Here is a 19625-nt window from a genome sequence, read left to right on the forward strand (position 1 = left end):
CTCCAGATAACTCTTTTAGTTATTGCAACTTGCAAGCTATAACTGGTAGAAATTGCAGATCTGAAAAGAAAATGTACATTAAAAAAACCCCACATATTCACATACATTTCACAAGTGTATTTTATTTAAGTTTAAGAAGCCGCATTTCATATGGTACACTTGAACATTTTCAGTGCTTTATGTGACAGGAAATCACAGCAAAAGGCTTTCTTAAAAGTAATTTCAACAAAATTGTTTAGATTCTCTAATGTGAATGTTGATAGTGTATATACACATTATATATATTAATACAGTATATATTTATATTTTTCAAGTCAGTCTGTTGACAGTATAAAACTATCTTCTGTGCCATGTGTTTTTACCAAAAGAAAAATGACAAGTGTGATTGTTCAGATAAAAAAAAATAGAATCCAGCAGTCTCAATTTCTTGAGAAATTTAGTATTACAAATCTTACTTCTGATTTTACCTAAGAAGCACAACTATGGGGATTATAGATGGATTATGCTAGTTAACCATGGAAGGAATCTGAATTCAGTAACTAGAATTCCAACTCAGAAATTTAGCATAAAATATTTTTTAATAGCATTATTCAGTGTCACTGATATCAAAAGGATTTTATCTTTCTGACGTCAAGTTTGAATTCTTATATGATGTTATTCGAAACATTTGTATCTTACTTTATCAATGATTTGGTGTGATCTCTATGTGTGGTGTGTGCTTTGATTTTTCTATGATATTGTAACAGTATACTGTAACTTCAATTTATTATTTTCAGTGCTAAGGCTATTTATAAGTAGTTCTCTGCTTATGGTGAAGATCTAGGTGTCCTTGAATTAACAGTTTCAAATGAGATGTTGCATACTGATTAGACAAGTTCAAATAACTTGTGTTTAACAGACTTAATACAAGATGTACATGACTGTTCAAAGACATATCTGAAAAATCTTTTCTTCTTATAAGCAGTGAAGACTATCTGAACTCAGTGGTCAGTTTTGCAAATGATGTCACTTGCATTTACTTGCCAAAGCATAACTTCATTTTGGCCTTCAGCAAGTGGTAGGTATTGGAAATATACTAGTTTTTCTCTAAATATCAAGTTTAGAAAATACACATACAATAAAGACACATTTCTGGCAGAAATGCCCTTGACTTTTGGTACTGGGAAATGCTTTAAGGGATGTTTGTACTATTCACATTAAAGCATTATATAAAGTTATTTTCCCATTCTATGAATCTTATTATGAGTCAAATTCAATAGACACAGTTCCTGTAAATGCAATACTTGTGCCAGAGTCAAGATTTAGCCTTCAGCAATTCAAGGTCTTCTCTAGCACCAGTCTCTCAAATCAAATCTTCAGACTTGATTCATAAAAACTTAGCAGGGTAAGTCTAGGTTAAGTACCTGCCTACCCCAGAGTATACTTAAAGTTACATTTGGTTCTAAGAATTTGCTAAGTTTAAAAATTTGTCAAACTATAGTCAAACTGACTGAAGAATTCACTTTATATTCAGGCAGGACTATCATGTCAAAATTATGAAATAACTTTTTTGTACCTTTTGCTTTTAAATATGGAGAAGATTTAACTTGAAAGTTTTATTTTGAGTAATCTCAAAACCTGAAATTATTGAGACGCCTAAGACTAATCATGTAATCTGTGTCTATGTAAAAATACACCTTATTCTGTAATTAGGACACCTAGAAGCCAAATTAAGACATGATTAAGTGAACCAAATATTTGTGATTAATTTTACTAAAGATAGTTATTATTTGATATTTCTGGGTCCGAATGGGAGCTGAGAGCAAAAGAGAACAATTAAATGCTGAATTCAACCCAAATCAGTATGGCACTGAGTTTAGTGGAATTCTTAAAATTTTGTTTTAGTAGACTGGGAGTGGCAAAGAAATAGGAATAGGTCTTATATCCCAAAGTAGTGTCCACCAAAATTACTTTATTTGAGAGTCTCAAAATTACTTTATTTATCCATATCTCACCATATTCCAGTTCAAATTATCTTAGCTGCCACTTTTTTTTCATATACAATGCCTGTTACTCCATGCTCTAATCTTGTAGCCATGTTCTGGAAAGTTTTCACTGTGATGTCACTACCTATAAGAGAAAGGTGTCTTTTTTTCCTTTGAATATTTCATATCAATTCAGTAAAAGTCTGCTGCATAACCCCCTTAGGTGTCTTCAAAAAGCCCACCTGCTTCCTATGTCAGTTTTGGATTCCTAAATATCCTGGAAAAATGTGACAAGATTTGGGTGTATGAGTTAAAGGCACTAAACATACACTGAAATAAATATCTTATTTTTTTTACCACTGTCCTAGCTTTAGCTTTAATAACTTAGCAGCCACTTAGCTGCATGTTTTGGAAAATAAAGCTGATGTCAAGGAGACACAAAATGAAACTGCTTGACAGAGATGCTAAATTTCCCAGACTATATTTTACAAACTGTGCCTCCAGGGAAAAGTGGCTATTTTGAGCTGCTCTGTCAGCACAGCCAATCTGCCCAGCTTGGCATACCCAGTGATGATGCAAAGGTTGCACACATCTTGTCTAGATGCAGTGTGGTCCGAGGGGGCAATAGCTCCACTGCACTGCAACAGTACCCTGCTGACATGATGGGCCAGCAAGTCTGCCACACATGAGGATACAGAGGCTTTTCTACATCACACAGTCTCAAAACTGTCCAGAAAGGAAGAGCCTGTGTGCCACTCAGTACTCCATTTGTGGATCCTGACATGTTTTTTGTCCCTGTCACTCTGGTAGATTTAGCTTCCCCCTTTATGAAAAGAGCAAATAAACTGTAAAGCTATTTGGATAGCAATTCCAAACCAGTTGTCATTAGACCAATTTTAAACTGATTGCAACAAGGACTAATTGAACCTGCTAGAGCGACTGGGCTCAGTTCTGTGAAGAGCCAACATTGCCACCAATTTAAGAGATGTTAAAGTAATAAGATAGATTTAAATGATGAGAAGTTAGCTGAAAACCTGACAACTGACAGCATAATAATGTGAGTCTTTTAATGTTCACCTTTGGTTTGGAGTCCTTCATATTTTTTGTTATTTTTTTATGCAATCTCAAGGACTAGACATTTGCTTGTGGTAATTCAGTGCCATGACTTCAAGAAGCGGGATTTCACTGAAAGAAAAAGATTTCTAGACTCAATAGAAATCACTGAGATTAGGTGATATGACAGTATCTTTTGATGTTTTTCCAATAAATAGCTGAGAAGTCAGAACTAGAACTCTAAATATCCTGCAAGACTGTCTACATTGGTTTTGAGTCCTATCTGATTAACAGTTGTGATTTCAGTTGTGTTGCAAGTATAGGAACTAATGACAATGAAAATTTAATGCCTTTAAACAAAGAACATTTATATGTGAACCAGATGATTGTGATTACTTTTTATTGTAGATCTAGACTAATTATTAAGTTAACAAAATTCATCCAATGTTGCTGGCAGTGATAGGCTGGACATTTAGGAAAAATCATGTCTCCAAACTTTCAGTTATTTCAGATGCTTCAGAAGCAATGAAACCTGAAAATATGGTTTGAAAACTGAATTACTTTCTGGCAAAAGGGAGTTTGCTCAGAGTGAGGAATTGCAGCTTCCCTTTCCTTAATGCAAGAGGAGAATGTTCAAACTAAACATGCCTGGCTGGTCAACATATGAGAAGATGCAATTTCCATGGCTTAATGCCTGCCTTTTTGCTCAGTTATACAGTTGTTTCACTCCATCTCCTGCAGGGTTCACAATGCTAAGTAACACTGGTTCTGCCAAAACCTGTCTGCCAGACATTCAATAAAAACTTGAACAAAGGACATAGTCCTGGGAGCAAGACTTCAGTGCAAAATGTGCACTGTCATTGGAACAAAATGTTTAACAGTCTGGTAAATATTACCTGCCAACACTAAATTTTCCATAGTCTGTATTCATACATTTTCCTCACTGTGGAATAATATAGTCACATTTCTTATCACCATGGTCCCCAGGCATCATGTGCAGTAATATGAGGAGAATTTTTAAAAAATTATACTCTTGCATGATTGCTGCTAGCACATCAATGCCAGATGTCAGCTATAATGTATTGATAATAGAATTGATGGATATTTAGACATTTGTCAGTAGATTTAATAACCAGCAAAGTTTTGCACCTTCTAAGAAATTTGCAATTATCAGAGGGTTATTTGGAACTTGTGAATGTTCTGGAAAAAGTTTGCAAATCCTGCTTTCAAAACTTTGTTCTTATCTCCCAATCCCATCCAAAGTAAGTGTTAGAACCAAGAATTTATATTAGGTAAACCATAATCCATATTTGCATAAATGAAGTCTAAGCTGAAGTAGGAGTCATACTTCCCTTTTTATTTGCCTGACAGTTTCAAAATATGTCTGCATCAAGTCTAAATTCAGACATACCTTAGTGCACTGTCAAAACCACTTTCTTGCCCAAGCTGAGGACTGCACTCTTCAGACACCCATGTGTGTTCAAAGCTATCAAAATGTGGGTGAATTTCCACTAAATGCTCTGTGATCAGCTGGACTTACTCTACTCACTCGCATACAATGTCTGTGGACCTTGGCTGTATCTGCATTGGATGCAGCTGTAATGAGGGCAGGCTCACCAAAAAGATAACATGGACATACAATTTGCCTGCAGTTAGCCAGAGGCTTGGATAGAGAGTGAAAAGCTGTCTGGGGAGAGCAAACTTCAGGGATAAGAAATGTGAAGCCTGGAAACATGAGCCAGTAGGCATTTAAGCCAGTAATGAGAATAGAGAGTTGTTGCCAAATTATAACCATGCTAATTGGTTGATAGAGTTAAAGCAGAACCTCTGGGGATACAAAGCCTACTGCTCATCTCTTATTGAGACATTTATGTTCACAAGCCCTGATCTGTTCCTCTGCACACTCCAACGTAACTATCTCCTAAGGCTTCCAGGGAGAAAATGCAGGGCTTTTTTATTTTCTTTTCTTTGTCTCAGTAAAGGGGATAAGATTTCAGAGCTACACATTTCTAGCAAAAGCACCATACAAAGAGTGTTTATACCTTGTTTGACAACACAACAGGTCATGGAAACCAAAGGAAGAAAGAAGCTAGAGCTAGGTGACTCATTCTGCTACCCCACTGTGCAAGAGACAGTGCAGATGACTCAGAAAACAAAGCCTCAGAATTTGAGATTAAGATGCAGATTTACACTTTATGCAGCTATCATGAAGATCAAATAAAGTCCAGGTCAAATAAAAACTTTTTCCAGCAGTCCTCCTTTTTCTTCCATGAGGAAAAAGACACCAAACACACCCAAGCATACATTAATGCAAAATTTAGTGAAATTTTCTACTAAGTGAAGAATGTGAAGATTATAATTAGTATATATTTGTGTCCTTTTTGTCTGGATTGCTGTGATAACTGCTTCTTAGTAAAGTCCTGCAGAGTTAAAACTTGAAAGAAGCTAGGTTTCTTCTTTCGAGGTAAATGTTTTTCTTTGCATTGTGTGGGCAGCAACAACAAAACTAAAAAGTGACTATTTTGCTGTAAAAGGAAGTTTTATTGTACAATTGTTATTTAATAATATTTATTACTTTTAGAAACATTTTTAACTGAGAATTGCAGGAAAAATAATGTATGTGGAAATATTGTGATAATTTATATTCCTAACCACTTTTGTGAATCTCAAGTCTTTGCCTCTCTGCTGACTGTGATATTTTAGCTGTAGAGACAAGTTTTGTCTCTGAGGAAGTCCTTGAGCAATGTAGTTTGGAATATAAGTGTCATGCAACTGTTTTCTGATTATTCAGTTTGTATATGTTTAACCAAAGTAATAAAACAGTGAGCACTATTACTAGACTGAAATGCATGTAAAATGGATTTGAGTCTATTCTCTTATGCTCAGGTTCCTTAATGAAGTTTATTTGCTGGGTTTGGGGTTGGGCTTGGGTTTTTTTTAACTGACCTGAAGGGAGGCACATTTTGTAGCAGAATGTGTGCCATTCAAAAAGTGCATAGGGATATTAATAAATCAATCAATTGCTCAACCCAGTAGAATCAAGGATGAAAAATGTCAGAGGACCAAATGGCGCATGAGGACCTGGACCTCAGCGACACTGACTTTACACCACCACAGAAGCTCCATGTACTTTGACAGAGACAACACATGTGTTTGTTTTCAACAAACATTATACTCATGAAAGCATGTAAGCGTTAATACAAGCCCTTCTGAGCCAGATGATGCCCTGTTCTGGAAGAGTAGGCTTGGCTGGAAGTAGGTGACACTCAATAGGTGAGAACAGAAAAGGGTAGTCCGCTCCATGATGTTTCTGTGGAGAGTGACCGCAAGGACAAGAGCAGCCACTTTATGTACTGCGAAGAGGACATTGTCTCCATGTCAGCAGGAAGATGTAACCCTAGTCCTCTTTCTCTGCTGGCCACAGGTCTTCTTGCAAAGGCCCTTCCTTCCCTTTTGACCACTTGGACTAAAGCTGAGCCTGAGTACACCCTGGGAAGTTGCGCTGTTCTTGGGGAGAAGAAATGCAGCTCTGAATGCATCAGGGGCACCTGCAAACTCTGCATGCCTCTGCACAGTGCCTCCAGCCCTCTTCAGGTCCTGGGGGTCCACAGGACAGCAGCAGAAACCCCCAATAACTGCTGTTGTACCTGGCCCCCACGAGCCTGGCCACAAGAAAGGAATGTCTCCAGGCCTAATGTGGCTGGTTCCCAGCTCCTGCTGGGAGTGTCCTTAGTTGTGTTGGCACCTGCAGATGAACACAAGCACACCTCTGCTCAGAAGCACCTGAGCACTCACTTTTAGGACCCAAACTTTTTGGTGTTTGGCACTTTATGCACAGCTGTGTTTTCCATTTCCTTATTAGAGCAGTTGGAAAGAAGCCTTGAAGGCAGCACAAAGCTTCACTACAGTGGCTTCTTGCAAAATGTCTCTTTCCAGGGAGCAGCCATGCCTGGCATAACTGGAGCAGACAGCCCCCCAAGCATACAGGCAAAGGAACTGAGCCTACTCCCAGAAAGCAGGGACAAAGCCTTCCTCCAGCCCTGGCGATGGCAGATGCAGAGCCTGCCACCCTCAGCTGCATAGCATTCATGGAATCATGTAATATTCTGAGCTGCAAGGGATCCATCAGGATCATGCAACTCTCCTAGCCCTGTGAAATATACCTCAAGAATCACACCATGTGCCTGAGAGTCCAAATGTTTCTCCAACTCTGTCAGGCTTGGCACTGTGACCACTTCCTTGGGAGCCTGTTCCAGCACCCAGTCACTCCCTGGGTGAAATGCCTTTACCTGATATCCAACCAAAACTTCCCCAGCCTCAGCTTCATACCTCAAAGTCTGTCACTGTCCACGACAGTGAAGGGGTTCCTCCCCTCATGAAAATTGTAAGCTATGTCTTCCCTCAGTCTCCTGCAAGCTGAGAAGACAAGACTCAACTGCTCCTCATACAGTTTCCTCTCCAAACCTTTCACCATCCTCATGGCCTTCTATTGGACATTCTCCAATAGCCTAATGTCCTCTTTATATTGTGGTGCCCAAAACTGCCCTCAGGACTCAAGGTGAGGCTGCTCCAGCTCAGAGCAGAGTGGGACAGTCCCCTCTCTTGCCTGGCTGGCGATACTGTGCCTGATGCACCCCACAACACGGTTGGCCATACTAGCTGCCAGCACACTGCTGACTCATGTTCAACTTGCCATGGAGCAGGATCCTCAAGTCCTTTTCCACACTGCTGCTCTCCAGGGTCTTATTCTCCATTCTCCAGCCTCCCATTCCCCAGCCTACATACACAACCAGGGCTCCACGATCACAGGTCCAGAATCCAGCACCTGTAGTATCATCAGGAAACTTACTTTGTATTCCATTGAGTAGTCCATCCAAGTAATTTATGGAGGTGTTGAAGAGCAGAGGGCTGAGGACAGTGCAACCCCACCAGTGACAGGTCACACCAGTCTGATATAACTGTAACCCTTTGTGCCTGACCCTTGAGCCAGCTGCTCACCCACCACAGGATGTGTTTATCCATCTGAGGGCTGCACATTAAGTCCAGAAGGATTCTGAGAGAGACATAATGAAAACCTTTGCTGAAACCCCAAAAGATTACATCAACTGGCTTCCCTTGAACAAGGTGGGGTACTTGCCATAAAAGAAAATCACATTTGATAAGCAGGACTCCTCCCTCTCAAGAAGCTGTGCTGGCTGTCACTGGTGACTGCATTGTCTTCCAGATTTTCAAATACCTGCCAGAATAATCTTGACCATGATTTTACTGGGCACTGAAATGAGACTGATGGGCCTGTAGTTTCCAGGGTCCTCCTTCCTGCCATTTTTGAATCTTGAGACAACATTCTCCAGCTTTCAGCCAGCTGAGACCTCTCTGGATTCCCAAACCCCATGAAAATAATTGAGAGAGATATTGCAAAGACAACAGCAGCTCTTAAAGATGCTTGGATAAATCCCTGTCAGGCTTCACAGATTTGTAGGGATCCAGCTGGAGCATTAGGTCCCACACAATTTCAAGGTTAACTGGGAGTTGCTCATTCTTGCAGTCATGGTCCTTGAAGCCCAGGGCACTGAGCCTCCTTTGGTCTGTCATCCATGTTGAAGACAGAGGCAAAGAATGCATTAAACACCTCTGCCTTGTCCATGTCCCTTGTGAGGTGACCATCTTCACCCTTAATGGGCTGATTTTATTTCTAAGCTGAGTTTTGTCACTGATACTGAAGTAACTCTTTTTATTGTCCTCCACATTTTTAGCAGCTTCATATCCAATTGAGCTTTAACCACACAAATTTTCTCCCTACACTGGCAAACAGCATCTCAGTATTCTTCCCACGTCATCTGACCTTGCTTCCACTGGGCACACACATTCCATTTTAGTCTCATTTCCAAGAGAAAATCCCTGTTCAACTAAGACAGCCTTCTTCTTCTAGAGTACTTCTAGAGTACTGCCTTCAGGCACTACACCCAGAGTTTAAATGAATGTTTTCCATAGAAGGCCAAAATCTTTTCACAATTCTCTGAAAAATGACTGCTACTTGACACCTTTAGTTTAAAGGTTTGAGATTTTTTTATTAGAAGTTTTCAAAATGTTTCTGGTACCTAATGACTTGAAAACACTCTCTAAGACTGTTGGCAATAAAAGACTCTTGGAAAGCAGATTGTGAAAACCTTTATTTTCTCCATAGGTGGCTGGACTTGTTTTTATTTCATAATCCATAATCAAAACAAATATTCCAATTCATGAAATAATATGAATGAAATGTTAGTCTCCTTTATAGCCTTTGCTCCATGTAAAACAAACTGGAAAGGAAAACCTAATTTGGTTTCCTGTATGCTCAAATCAGCCTATATGCTAGAATGTGTTTGGAGGAATTTTCTAATATTTTAGGGTGAAAGAAGATATTCTCCATCTTTTTTCCAGCTTCAGGGGTATGTCATCTTTAGGCTGTTTAAGGTCTACTGCTGTTAAACCTTTGACTTGTCCTAATTTAAAATTCTGCTCTAAAATCTTCCACAATCTTATCTAATACTTCCTAATCTGCCTTATCTAATACTTCCTAATGGGATGGACTCACTGAAGATTGTATTGACAATAGCTTTTTTCCTCCAGTCACAGGTACTTTGTAAATTGTATTAGCAGTATGACATGTGAAGCCATGTATCTTAGAAACCTGCTTCAAGTACAGCAGGGTAGTGAACTAACAAAGTATCCCCACAGCTCCAAAATAAGAGAAGGAAATCAAAGAGGAATGAAAGGGTTTTGTACCAACAAGCAATCACACGGCCTGTAACAGTGGAGTTCTTTGCAGTACTTGTACCTTACCTGACAATAGCTAAGGCTAGAACACACGTTAGAACTCACTTTTATGTAAATTTTCTTGGACTTTGGGCATTAAAAAAAATTTATTTTTCACTTATATAGCAAGAATCATGTAACATCCTTGACATGAGGGTTGGTGTGGATTCAGCCAACATGTTTTCTCAAACCATTGTGTTCCTAAGGCCTATCTGCTCTACAACAGCAAGGAAGCTACCACGTGCCACCACTTTGGGAACTTACACAAGTATACAAATATTTTAGTTTGCAGTTTTTAAAGCCACAACTTCAGAGGAGAACTTCCATAATAAAGCCCAATAGCAATGTAAAATCTAAAAACCTAATCAAGCCCATGGCAATGCAATATCACCAGGTCTATTTCTCACAGAGCTACTTAGCCTGCAGCCTGTGTCTACAATCCATATAGTTACATCATGCTTGCTTAGCTTGGTTTAGCTTTTTCTTCTTCTCTAAGTGCACTGCTTTTCAACATTTTTGGTAGAAATTATTTCATATTTACTATTCTCTTTCACAGTTATTTCATTCAAATACAATTCTTTGTTCTTATACACTTTTCTAACAGCATAAAACATTTACAGACTGTTAATTTGTAAAGATAATCACAATGCAAACCTCTACATTTTAAAGGTTTTTGCTACATACAATACACAACTTATACACTATACATACTTGAGAAGAGTCTAATGCTGCTGCTTTAAATGATTAAGACCAGAGTAAAGCTAAGGATGAGCTCTTTCAGGCTGTGTCTTAAAAAAGCCTCAACTACTTCTGATTGTGCATAAGGCAAAGTGTATTTTGAGACATTAAACACAAATCTTTGAAAGAACCCAAAAAAGTTAGATGTATACATTCTTACTGAGACAATTGTCTCAGAATTTCCCATCAAACTCCACTGAAGCCTCCAGCCATAAAGTCCAGTTGATGGAAGTACCACAGGCCACTTCCATAGGGACCTGAAATCAGATGTCTGTGAAGTCTTTACTGCTCCAGGACTCAGAAATCTGCTTTGACACTCAACACCAACCTGTAGTCAGGCTGATAAGGCAGTGATGAACTATAAAGTTGTTTTCAGGCTTCTCTGGAACAGACTCTCAAAAGGTCAGGGCTGGGGCTCCAGGTCTTCCAAACTAAATAAACCTTCCTTCCAGATCCAAGGCAGGGTTGGGTATAAATGGAGATACACCCTTCAGCATGACCCTGTTGTACCGCATCTTCCCTCTTGTATCTGCAGAAGTCTCCAGAAATGGTAGAAGAATAGGATCCCACTGACAGAAAATGGGAGATTGTCCTACTCACCAAACTTCCCAGGGAGAATTTCTAACACAATCCTGTGCTGTGGTAGGGCCTGGAGAGGAAAGAAAGAACTCCACAGGAACCCACTGTGGTTCATTGCTTTCTGAAATGATACGTCTCTGTTTCAGAACTGAAGGATCTCAGCTTAGGTAGTGCATTCACCAACGTACACAGGTCTACATAGGCTGGACATACAATTTTAAATATATTGAAAAAAGTAAGCAAAAATATATGCATTGAAACAGCACATATACTTGTTACACATGTATCAAGGGGTCACATTTTAACTACTTTAAATAGCAAATATATATCCTCTCTCAACGGTTTGCTACTACTTAAAATATGTTGTGAAATGCCACAGTGACAACTGTCATGTTGTCTTTCACTAAACATGAAAAGTTTGAATAAAAATGGAAAAAATAAAAAATACTGCATTGATACAACTTGCTAAAGTTTCTGACAGTTAAAAGCTACTACTTCATTTTAAATATCCCCATTGAAACGCATCTATTTGTACAATTAGTCACACTGTATACTGCAATACAATGTTTAGCATGTTGTAAACTTTTACCAATCAATGACTTTTTAATGAGAAGTTGTACAAATATACAGCTATTTATACCACATACTTATAAGGCCATTTATAGAACAGCAAGATACATATAGAGAACTATAATCACTGACTTATGCAATGAATTCTTCCCCCAGTTGGCAGTAATCAGGCTCATCTTACAATCGCCACCAGTCTTTAGTGAATGCTGAAGTTTCTAACAGGTTTTAGTGATGTCTTGCGAGATCAGGAGGTGCCAAATAAAGCCTTAGCATGCAACACCATTGTGGCACATGAGGTCCTTAGCTGTGCATGGACTCTGTCCTGGCCGCTGGGTAGCATGAAAGGCTTTTTCTGAATCAGGTGTGTTACTGAATGAACACCCAAAGCAAATGATTGTTGATAAACAAGTTCTCAAAGTTAAATAAATGGTTAGTGTTTTCCCCTGTGACTGAAGTGCATGGATATTTAAACTACACTTGTAGCTTAAACCTAAAAACCACAGGAAAGTACTTGTCTCAAGGAGTCCTTTATTTACAGAAGTTTCCGTTGTGAAATGAAGATTCATTTTTCTCAGCAATACATGAGGGGACATCTATTGGTGGGAAATCTTCCTTTGGCTTCTGGGTATTGCTGCTGCTGGATTTACTTCGACTGTGATCTGGAGTGGGTTGAATTGGCAAAGATCTGGCCACCTTGGACTTCACCAGGCAGCCACAAACAAGGCGAAAGAAAGCCCGACGCATTTCCTTACTGGCCAGAGTGTAGATGATGGGGTTCATTGCAGAATTGATGACCGCCAGAGCAATAAACCAGTGGGCTTTGTACAAGATGGAGCACTCCTTGACTCTGCAGGCCACATCGATGAGGAACAGGATGAACAGTGGAGACCAGCATGCAATGAAGACACTAACAACGATCACAACAGTCCTAAGGAGTGCCATGGACCGCTCCGAGTTATTGTGGTTGGTGACATTACGACTGCTGGACTTCACCAGTATGTAGATACGGGCATAAAGGATGACAATGGCAACCAAAATGGCTATGAAGATACTAATGCAGAACACAACATACTTTTTGGAGTACAGAGGCAAAATTGTTGAGCAATCTGGTAAGTTGTTTATGCAGTTCCAGCCAAGGATGGGGAGGGCGCCCAAGGAAATTGAAATAAGCCAGCATGTACCAATGAGAAGGAACACTCTGTATTTTTTATTTGCATCATAAGGCCTCATTTTAATCATGGTCAAGTGCCGCTCAATAGCTATCGCTAGCAAACTGAATGTTGAAGCTCCCAGAGCAACAAACATGCTACCTTCCCTAATGAACCAGATTGTGGAGGACAAGCTCAGAGTTTTCTTCCCAGACATAAGAATGTTTACTTTGTACACAATCCCAGCTAAAAGATCACAGAGAGCTAGATTGCCAATAAAGAAGTACATGCGGTTGTGAAATTTATTGTTTTTCCATATGGCAATCAACACCATCAAGTTTTCCAGGACTATGAAACTACATAGGATCAGAAATGAAATAGTGGGCAGGTCTATTTTATCAGTTGCCTTTTCCCTTAAAATAAGCTTTCCTGTGTAATTATAATGCAGTACAATCAGAGAGTCCATCTCTTCATTTCCTTGAGGGCTGACAAGAGCATCAGGTGGCATGGTAACGGCTGCCATCATTTGTTTCCTGGTGGATGCTGGACTTTTTTTCTTCAGTATCACAAGAATATAGTTCCAATAATTTTCCACAAGAGGGAGATCAAGCCACGTTCCTCCCAATGCTCCTCTGGGTAAGCGTTGTGTATCCCCACCTCCAGCAAACTTCGCATATTAATTCAGGAGAGTGACTCTCAAACCAGGCTCTGAAAACAAAATCAACACATGCAACATAAATATCACTGTCTTCCCATGTCACCCAGTGCTTAAGCTGCAACATACAGTCAGGAGCTGGGGGTGAGGGACTGCGACTGATGGGGCACCAGGGTGGAGCACTGCTGCGTGCCTCTCATACGGTAGCTGTAGGTAAGGTCAGACACAGCCTGGATGCAGAAATACAAGGGCAATGTAGTGAACTGCTCAGAGGGGTTTGCCCCCTACAAAACTTCCACGCTGAAAAACACACAGAAGAGCCAACAGAAGGACTGGCAAACAGACCCAGCAAGCCATAGTGTGCACAGCAAGCAGCTCGCTTCCTCTCAAAAAGACCTAAGTGTACACTGCACTACCAAAACACCACCCAACCATCCCTGCCTCCACAGCAGCAGGGCAAACTATGCTTTCTGAGCTTGTTCTTGTTTGCCATGCAGACCCATGGTAGGAAGGATCCAGAGAAAGTTGGTGGCAAGTCTTGATGCCAGTGTGCATGTTGCCGGGGCCTAAAATAACTTCCCAATAACTTCCCCCAGTTAATGATATACATTTCTGCTATATACAGTTGAGAAGCTGCATTGAAAGCCAGTCACCATAAAGCAAATTATACCTCCCACTCAAGCCAGTTAGATTTCTTCTACCCTTTTTAAAATAAACATTGCAAGTCATATTTTTATAACTATTGTTTTTCTTTATAGTTAACTTTACCTTTTTTCCCCTTTGCGTAGGTATACAGGACACATATTTAATGTCCTTGGGTTTTCAAAAAAATTAAAAACAGTTACACCAAATTTGTCTTTCTCAGAAATTCTGGTTTTCTTTAAGTTACAACTTAGATTTACTGCAACATCTTCCCATGGACTTTGAGGTTCCATTTTCACATCAGATGTTCCAATATGTCTTTTTTTTTTTTTTCAAAATATCAGAAGAGATCTGCACAGTAAAAATATCAGATGTCAGAAGCTTACTGTTTTACCAATAATGTTGCAGTTTAGTTGCTGCAGACTCCAATGACAGTCAGTGCTCATGCACCAAATGTACGCACTGAGGATGAGCAAATGGCCAATTTTTCACTTTTCTAAGGAAACAGGATGAGAGGACACTTCTCATAGTCCCAAAATGAAATAACTTAGTTTAGGGAACTTTTAAGAGCTGGAGCTCTTGACCATAATATTTATTTACTCAAGGTTCATGAGCATTTTCCAAACACATTAGAGACACTTTCAAATAACAAGTATCAAGGTAAGGAGGGATGGAACAAGATGATCTTTAAGGTCTCTTCCAACCCAATCTATTCTCTGATTTTATGATTCTGTACACAGGTTTCTTAAGATCAGAAAAATGTGTGAGCTACTGCCAGACTTGAGTCAGAGATGCATTTTCTCATTTTTCATTTCTCATCCTCCTTCTGAGGATGAGGGGAGGAGCAAACCACATCCCAGATGAAAGTAAAGGGATTTAAATGGTGACCCACACCCTATTTTCCCACCCTTCCTTCTCCTTGATTCTCTCCTTCAGAAAAAAGTTATCTGATAAAAGCCTACAGTGAACTGACTTGAATTCTTTAGTACATTCAGGATGTTCTAAAAAAGAACATATTTTCTCTTTCTGAGAAAATTGGTGTTTGACCAGCGTTATTTCCCCATTCTAGTTCATAGGTCCAAACTATTATGGTTCAAGAGGTCCACTGGTAAAGACATCCAAGTAACAGTTGCTGCTTGGTGTCCTCGGTCCTTTTTTACTCTGAAGATGACAGCAACCACCTCCTTCCTTTCCCAGGAGCTGAACTGGGCCCTTGAGCCGTTAAATTAATTTCTGAAGCATGGTAACAGCAAAGCTCTCAACAGAAAAACTTCACCTCATCTAAGGTTCAGTGTAATTGCAATTCAGTTACAATCTGCACATTGTTATCACATTAACTGTCACAGTCTTTCATTGTATTGGCCTACAACAAAATACCACTGTGTCCCTATGAATTGCAAGCGCCTTCCACTGTAAAATAAACAATTACATTTGACTAGAAAAGTATTTGTTAATAATAGTTCAACCAGCAATACTCACCAGACTGGCTGATGACTGCCTAAGAGAATAATATTCCTATCATTTAAGAACACCACATGCAACAAAATAAATATTTCTTTAATCCATTTTCAAGTGAGTTGTCACACTTGTATATGAAAGGGCAAATACATTTCTTCCCGTGAAGAAAATTATATGCCAGACAGAGGAGTTTATCAGCCACAACTCAGCAGATGTAGTGTCATGACTCTACTAAAGGTAATGGTACTATACCAGTTCCCCTGGCTGATGCACTCAATCAGCAGAAATCATACAGCCTCTGCCACTGTTAGTAATTACTTCTCTTAAAATTGTTACAGCAAACTGAGTATCACAGAAGTAAATCTTTGTCTCTGACAAGCTAGTAAGAAGACAATGAAAGTTGTAACATTATTATTTATCAGGACTCTCACTGACTATCACACACAAGACATTTGAAAGCTGATATACATAATGTAATACATCAGAATTTATTTCTAAGTTGTATCATTCAGCCATAGTCTTCTTTCGTTTACCTCCTGCTTTGTAGCCAGTAATTAAAAAAGCACATTGTTTCTTTAACAATTAGAAAAATTATTATTGGCTATGCACTATAATAACAAGAAAGCAACAAGTCAGGTTCAGAATAACATGTGTCGCTGCTTTGTGACAGCTCAACGATTTACTCCTCAGAACAAGTTTGCCCCAGTCACATACTAGTTGCAAAGTACGGACCTCAGTTCAAAATATTTAAAAAAAACACCTGAAGAACCTGTCTGTGGCATGTTGCTTGCCCAGCACTGCCATGCTTAAGTACCTCAGCATGCCAGACTCTTGAAACCACTGGAAATGAGTTTTATTTCCTCTAAAGCAAAGCAGAGGATCCCTACTTCTGCACCACCAGATACCACTAGAAGGCTAAACCTCTTTGCAGTGCAGGGGCAATCTGGCTGTACTTTCTCATGGATGTGCTGGCTAAAACAGGGATTGCCAAATTACCAAATTAAGGCAGTGGTACAACGTCATAGTCATGTTTGGGACAATTCAATTGCCTTCTCCAGCTATTTGGATGACCTTTGTTATGCCAGCTCTAAGGATGGAGAGAGCAGCTGGGGTCAGCTGTGAGCACCAGTATTATCCCCCTCTCCTGTGCAATCTCTTCACCCACTGGCAACCTTTGGGGTTTAACCACTGGAGAGACGTTAATGTGGTCTCCCGCAAAGGTCAAGGATTCTGGCAGGGTCAAGCACCCTTTCAAATTAGAGCAGGGGCTCTTTACCGTGGATCACGTCTCTGGTGGATAGAGTCCAGCAGCGTCTGCATGGTCCCTCTGCCACACACACCACCAAAGAAGCAATGCTCTGTGGAAGGCCACAATCCCTTGACCTGCCCCACGCAAGACACAGCTCCTCTGTCTTCTCCAACTGAACCACAAAGTGGTAGAGGTAGAAACTCAGTGTCATAGCTCTCACTGGCTCCCTGGGCCTGCAACTTTTCTCTGGGAACACGTAATTCCCAGTGCCAGAAGGCAACAGGGAACCTGTGATAATGGGGGTGTCAAAACCCTTCAGCAACCATCCCGTATGTCTTGACTCTGTTTCCAGTGGGCTCTCTGGTTACGAGTCCCACAAGGAGCTGAGGGCTTTAAGCCTCTCATGAGTCACTGGTCACTTCATATCTAAAAGAAATAAGAAATTTCTGTATTCAAAAAGCAAGCCAAACTGCCCTCAATCTGCCTGAAGTCGAAGCAACAAGTGAGAATACAGTGAGCATAGGACTTGACCTGCCACGTACTTTTGCCTACAGAAGAACAAATGACACCATGCATTCAGTACACTTGTAATTTGAAATTGTATTTTCCTGTTTTCCAAACAGCCACAGACTTGACCAAGGAAACCAGATGCCCCTTCACCGCCACCACCACCACCACATGCACTGCAGATCTCCCTTTGCTTCCATGAACAACAATACACTTTGGCCGAAAGAGGGAATTTTAAAAACGGCTAAGGGAAAGACAAGCATGCAAATCTGAAGCCAAATCTTTTTACATTTTATGTATCTGTAAAGCCTTTCCAAATGAAAAATGAAAAGTAAACACGTAATTTATCAGGCATAACCTGGTGGTCCATTAACAGAAAGGACTTTTTTGAGAAGAGCAGCACATTTCAATACATATTTCCACTGAAATTAAGCTGTGTTAGATACAAATGAAGTTTAGACTATAAATATCTGCTGCAGAAAAATGTCCTAGACAACTCAAATAAACTTATACGAGTTTTTTTCTTTACCGAATGTGCTGGCAGTTTACAGCCTCAGGAAAAGAAACAGTTACTTTTCTCGGCTTCTGGCTTTTAGACATCAGTTTGAATTTTGTACTAGCGAGTGGCACACATGTACACTTCACAGGGGAGCTCCCGCATGGTTTAATTCGTGGTCGTTAAAAGGAAGGCATTTTGACTTACTCCCCCGTCTCCCAGCGTTCCCGACCTATTCCCCCCACTCCAAACTTCACTAACTGTTCTCAAATTTCCATCAGCGCTGCGGCCTGAGCCTTCTGGGGTGACAAGCATCTTGTTTAAATTACCCGACGTGTCCGCGATGTGATGGTCTCACACAGAGAACATCCTTCTACCCACGGGGTGTGAGGACCCCTAGACCCGGGGTTCCCACGCGGCTCGATGCCGCTCCCTGCCAGCCACCACTCCTTTGCGCCGCACCCCGAGCGGTGCCTTCCCGCTCCTAGAGCCGGCCGGGCACCGCACCTGGCGGCTCCGAGAGCCGGCCGGACCGCGGCGGGCAGCGGGGCAGGGGCAGGGGCAGGGGCAGGCAGGGCGCTGGAACACGGGTACCTGCTGCGTCCGCGCCGCGTCCCACGGCGCTCCGGGGCCGCCGCATCCGACCTCGCCGCCTGCGCGGCGCCGCTCGGGCCCCGGGGCTGCGCTGGGCAGGACCGGGCCAGGCCGGGCGGGGCTGGGATCGTCCCGGCCCTGCCCCGCCGCCGCTGCCAATCCTCGCGGCTCCGCTCTCCCCGCCGCTGCCCGCAGCCGCCTCGTCCGGATAACCCCGACCTCCTCCCGACCGCCCCTCCGGACTTTTTTCGGTCCCCGCGTCCGCCTGCCCTCGGTTCCTGCCTCGGGCACGCTGCTCCCGCGCCGCCGTGGCCGCCGGACAGGCTCCGCTCGCCGCTCCGGCGGCCCCTGCCCGGCCCCGGCCCCGTCCCGTCCCGCCACGCCTCAGCCCGCCCCTTGGCCGCTCACCGTGCCCCTCGGCCGGGGGAGCAGCGCCCCGGGGCTGCGGGCTGCCCTCCCGGCACGGCCGCGGGGCTACCGGCACGCTTAATGCTTAAACGGCGTTCTGGACAGCCGGCGTGAAAATGTGAGGCGGCAGAGCCCACCGCCGAGTATTTATAGCGTTCAGAAGAATGCGAGGTGGAGAGTTATTAGAATGGGTCGAGCGATTAGAATGTTCAAATGAGGTTGTACGTACCCTACCTCTGCTCGTCTGTTTCACTGTGTCCACTAATGCGGCATTCAGAGAGCTTGAGTCGAGAGGCACAGGGTAAAACATTCAGAAATTCCTGGTAAAAGTACTTCTGGTTTGACCCAGAACTGTCGATTACAGCATGCTCCTGGCAAGGTACCTCTTGACAGAATTATTGAGTGAATAGCAGCCCAAGGACAGTGATAGGCACGTGGATTCTGCCAATGACAGGAGCAGCACTTTGAAAAAGAAGTTGGAACCTGAATCCCACAAGTGTCTTATTTAAATGTACTTGTAAGATCTTGTGGGTACAGCAAATCTTTCCGTCAGAAGTGCATATGATAAGCTGGCAAACAGAAGCACTGCAGCAACCTTGCTAAGCACAAGCAGACGTGTAGGGCTGCCTATCGTCTCACAGCAATTAGTGTTTTTCTTGGGAGCCTCCTGTCTGGACCTGAGCATCATCACACTTGGAGGCATGCCATGGGCCTGGCTATTGAGTTGCCTGCACTGCTGTTCTGAAGGGAGGAAAAGTCCTGGAGGAAA

General features: G+C 41.7%; 1 protein-coding gene across 2 annotated transcripts; it reads right to left on the reverse strand.

The window, feature by feature from the left end:
* Window positions 1-9070: 9070 nt before the first annotated feature.
* Window positions 9071-18986, reverse strand: S1PR3 (sphingosine-1-phosphate receptor 3). 2 transcript variants are annotated; one of them, XM_058827797.1, is made up of 2 exons: window positions 18857-18986; window positions 9071-13555 (listed from the first exon to the last, which is right to left on the reverse strand). In XM_058827797.1, exon 2 carries the CDS (start codon window positions 13371-13373, stop codon window positions 12228-12230), a length of 1146 nt encoding a protein of 381 aa, XP_058683780.1. In that variant the 5' UTR covers window positions 13374-13555; window positions 18857-18986; the 3' UTR covers window positions 9071-12227. The 2 variants fall into 2 exon arrangements, with proteins under 2 accessions (XP_058683780.1, XP_058683781.1); XM_058827798.1 differs by lacking the exon at window positions 18857-18986 and adding an exon at window positions 18449-18808.
* Window positions 18987-19625: the final 639 nt, after the last annotated feature.

This window comes from Poecile atricapillus, chromosome Z, assembly GCF_030490865.1.
Source record: "Poecile atricapillus isolate bPoeAtr1 chromosome Z, bPoeAtr1.hap1, whole genome shotgun sequence".
Classification (NCBI taxonomy): Eukaryota; Metazoa; Chordata; class Aves; order Passeriformes; family Paridae; genus Poecile; species Poecile atricapillus.

Excerpts from the sequence above, each read along its gene's own strand:
- S1PR3 (XM_058827797.1), bottom strand. The coding sequence starts at position 13,373 with ATGATGGCAGCCGTTACCATGCCACCTGATGCTCTTGTCAGCCCTCAA.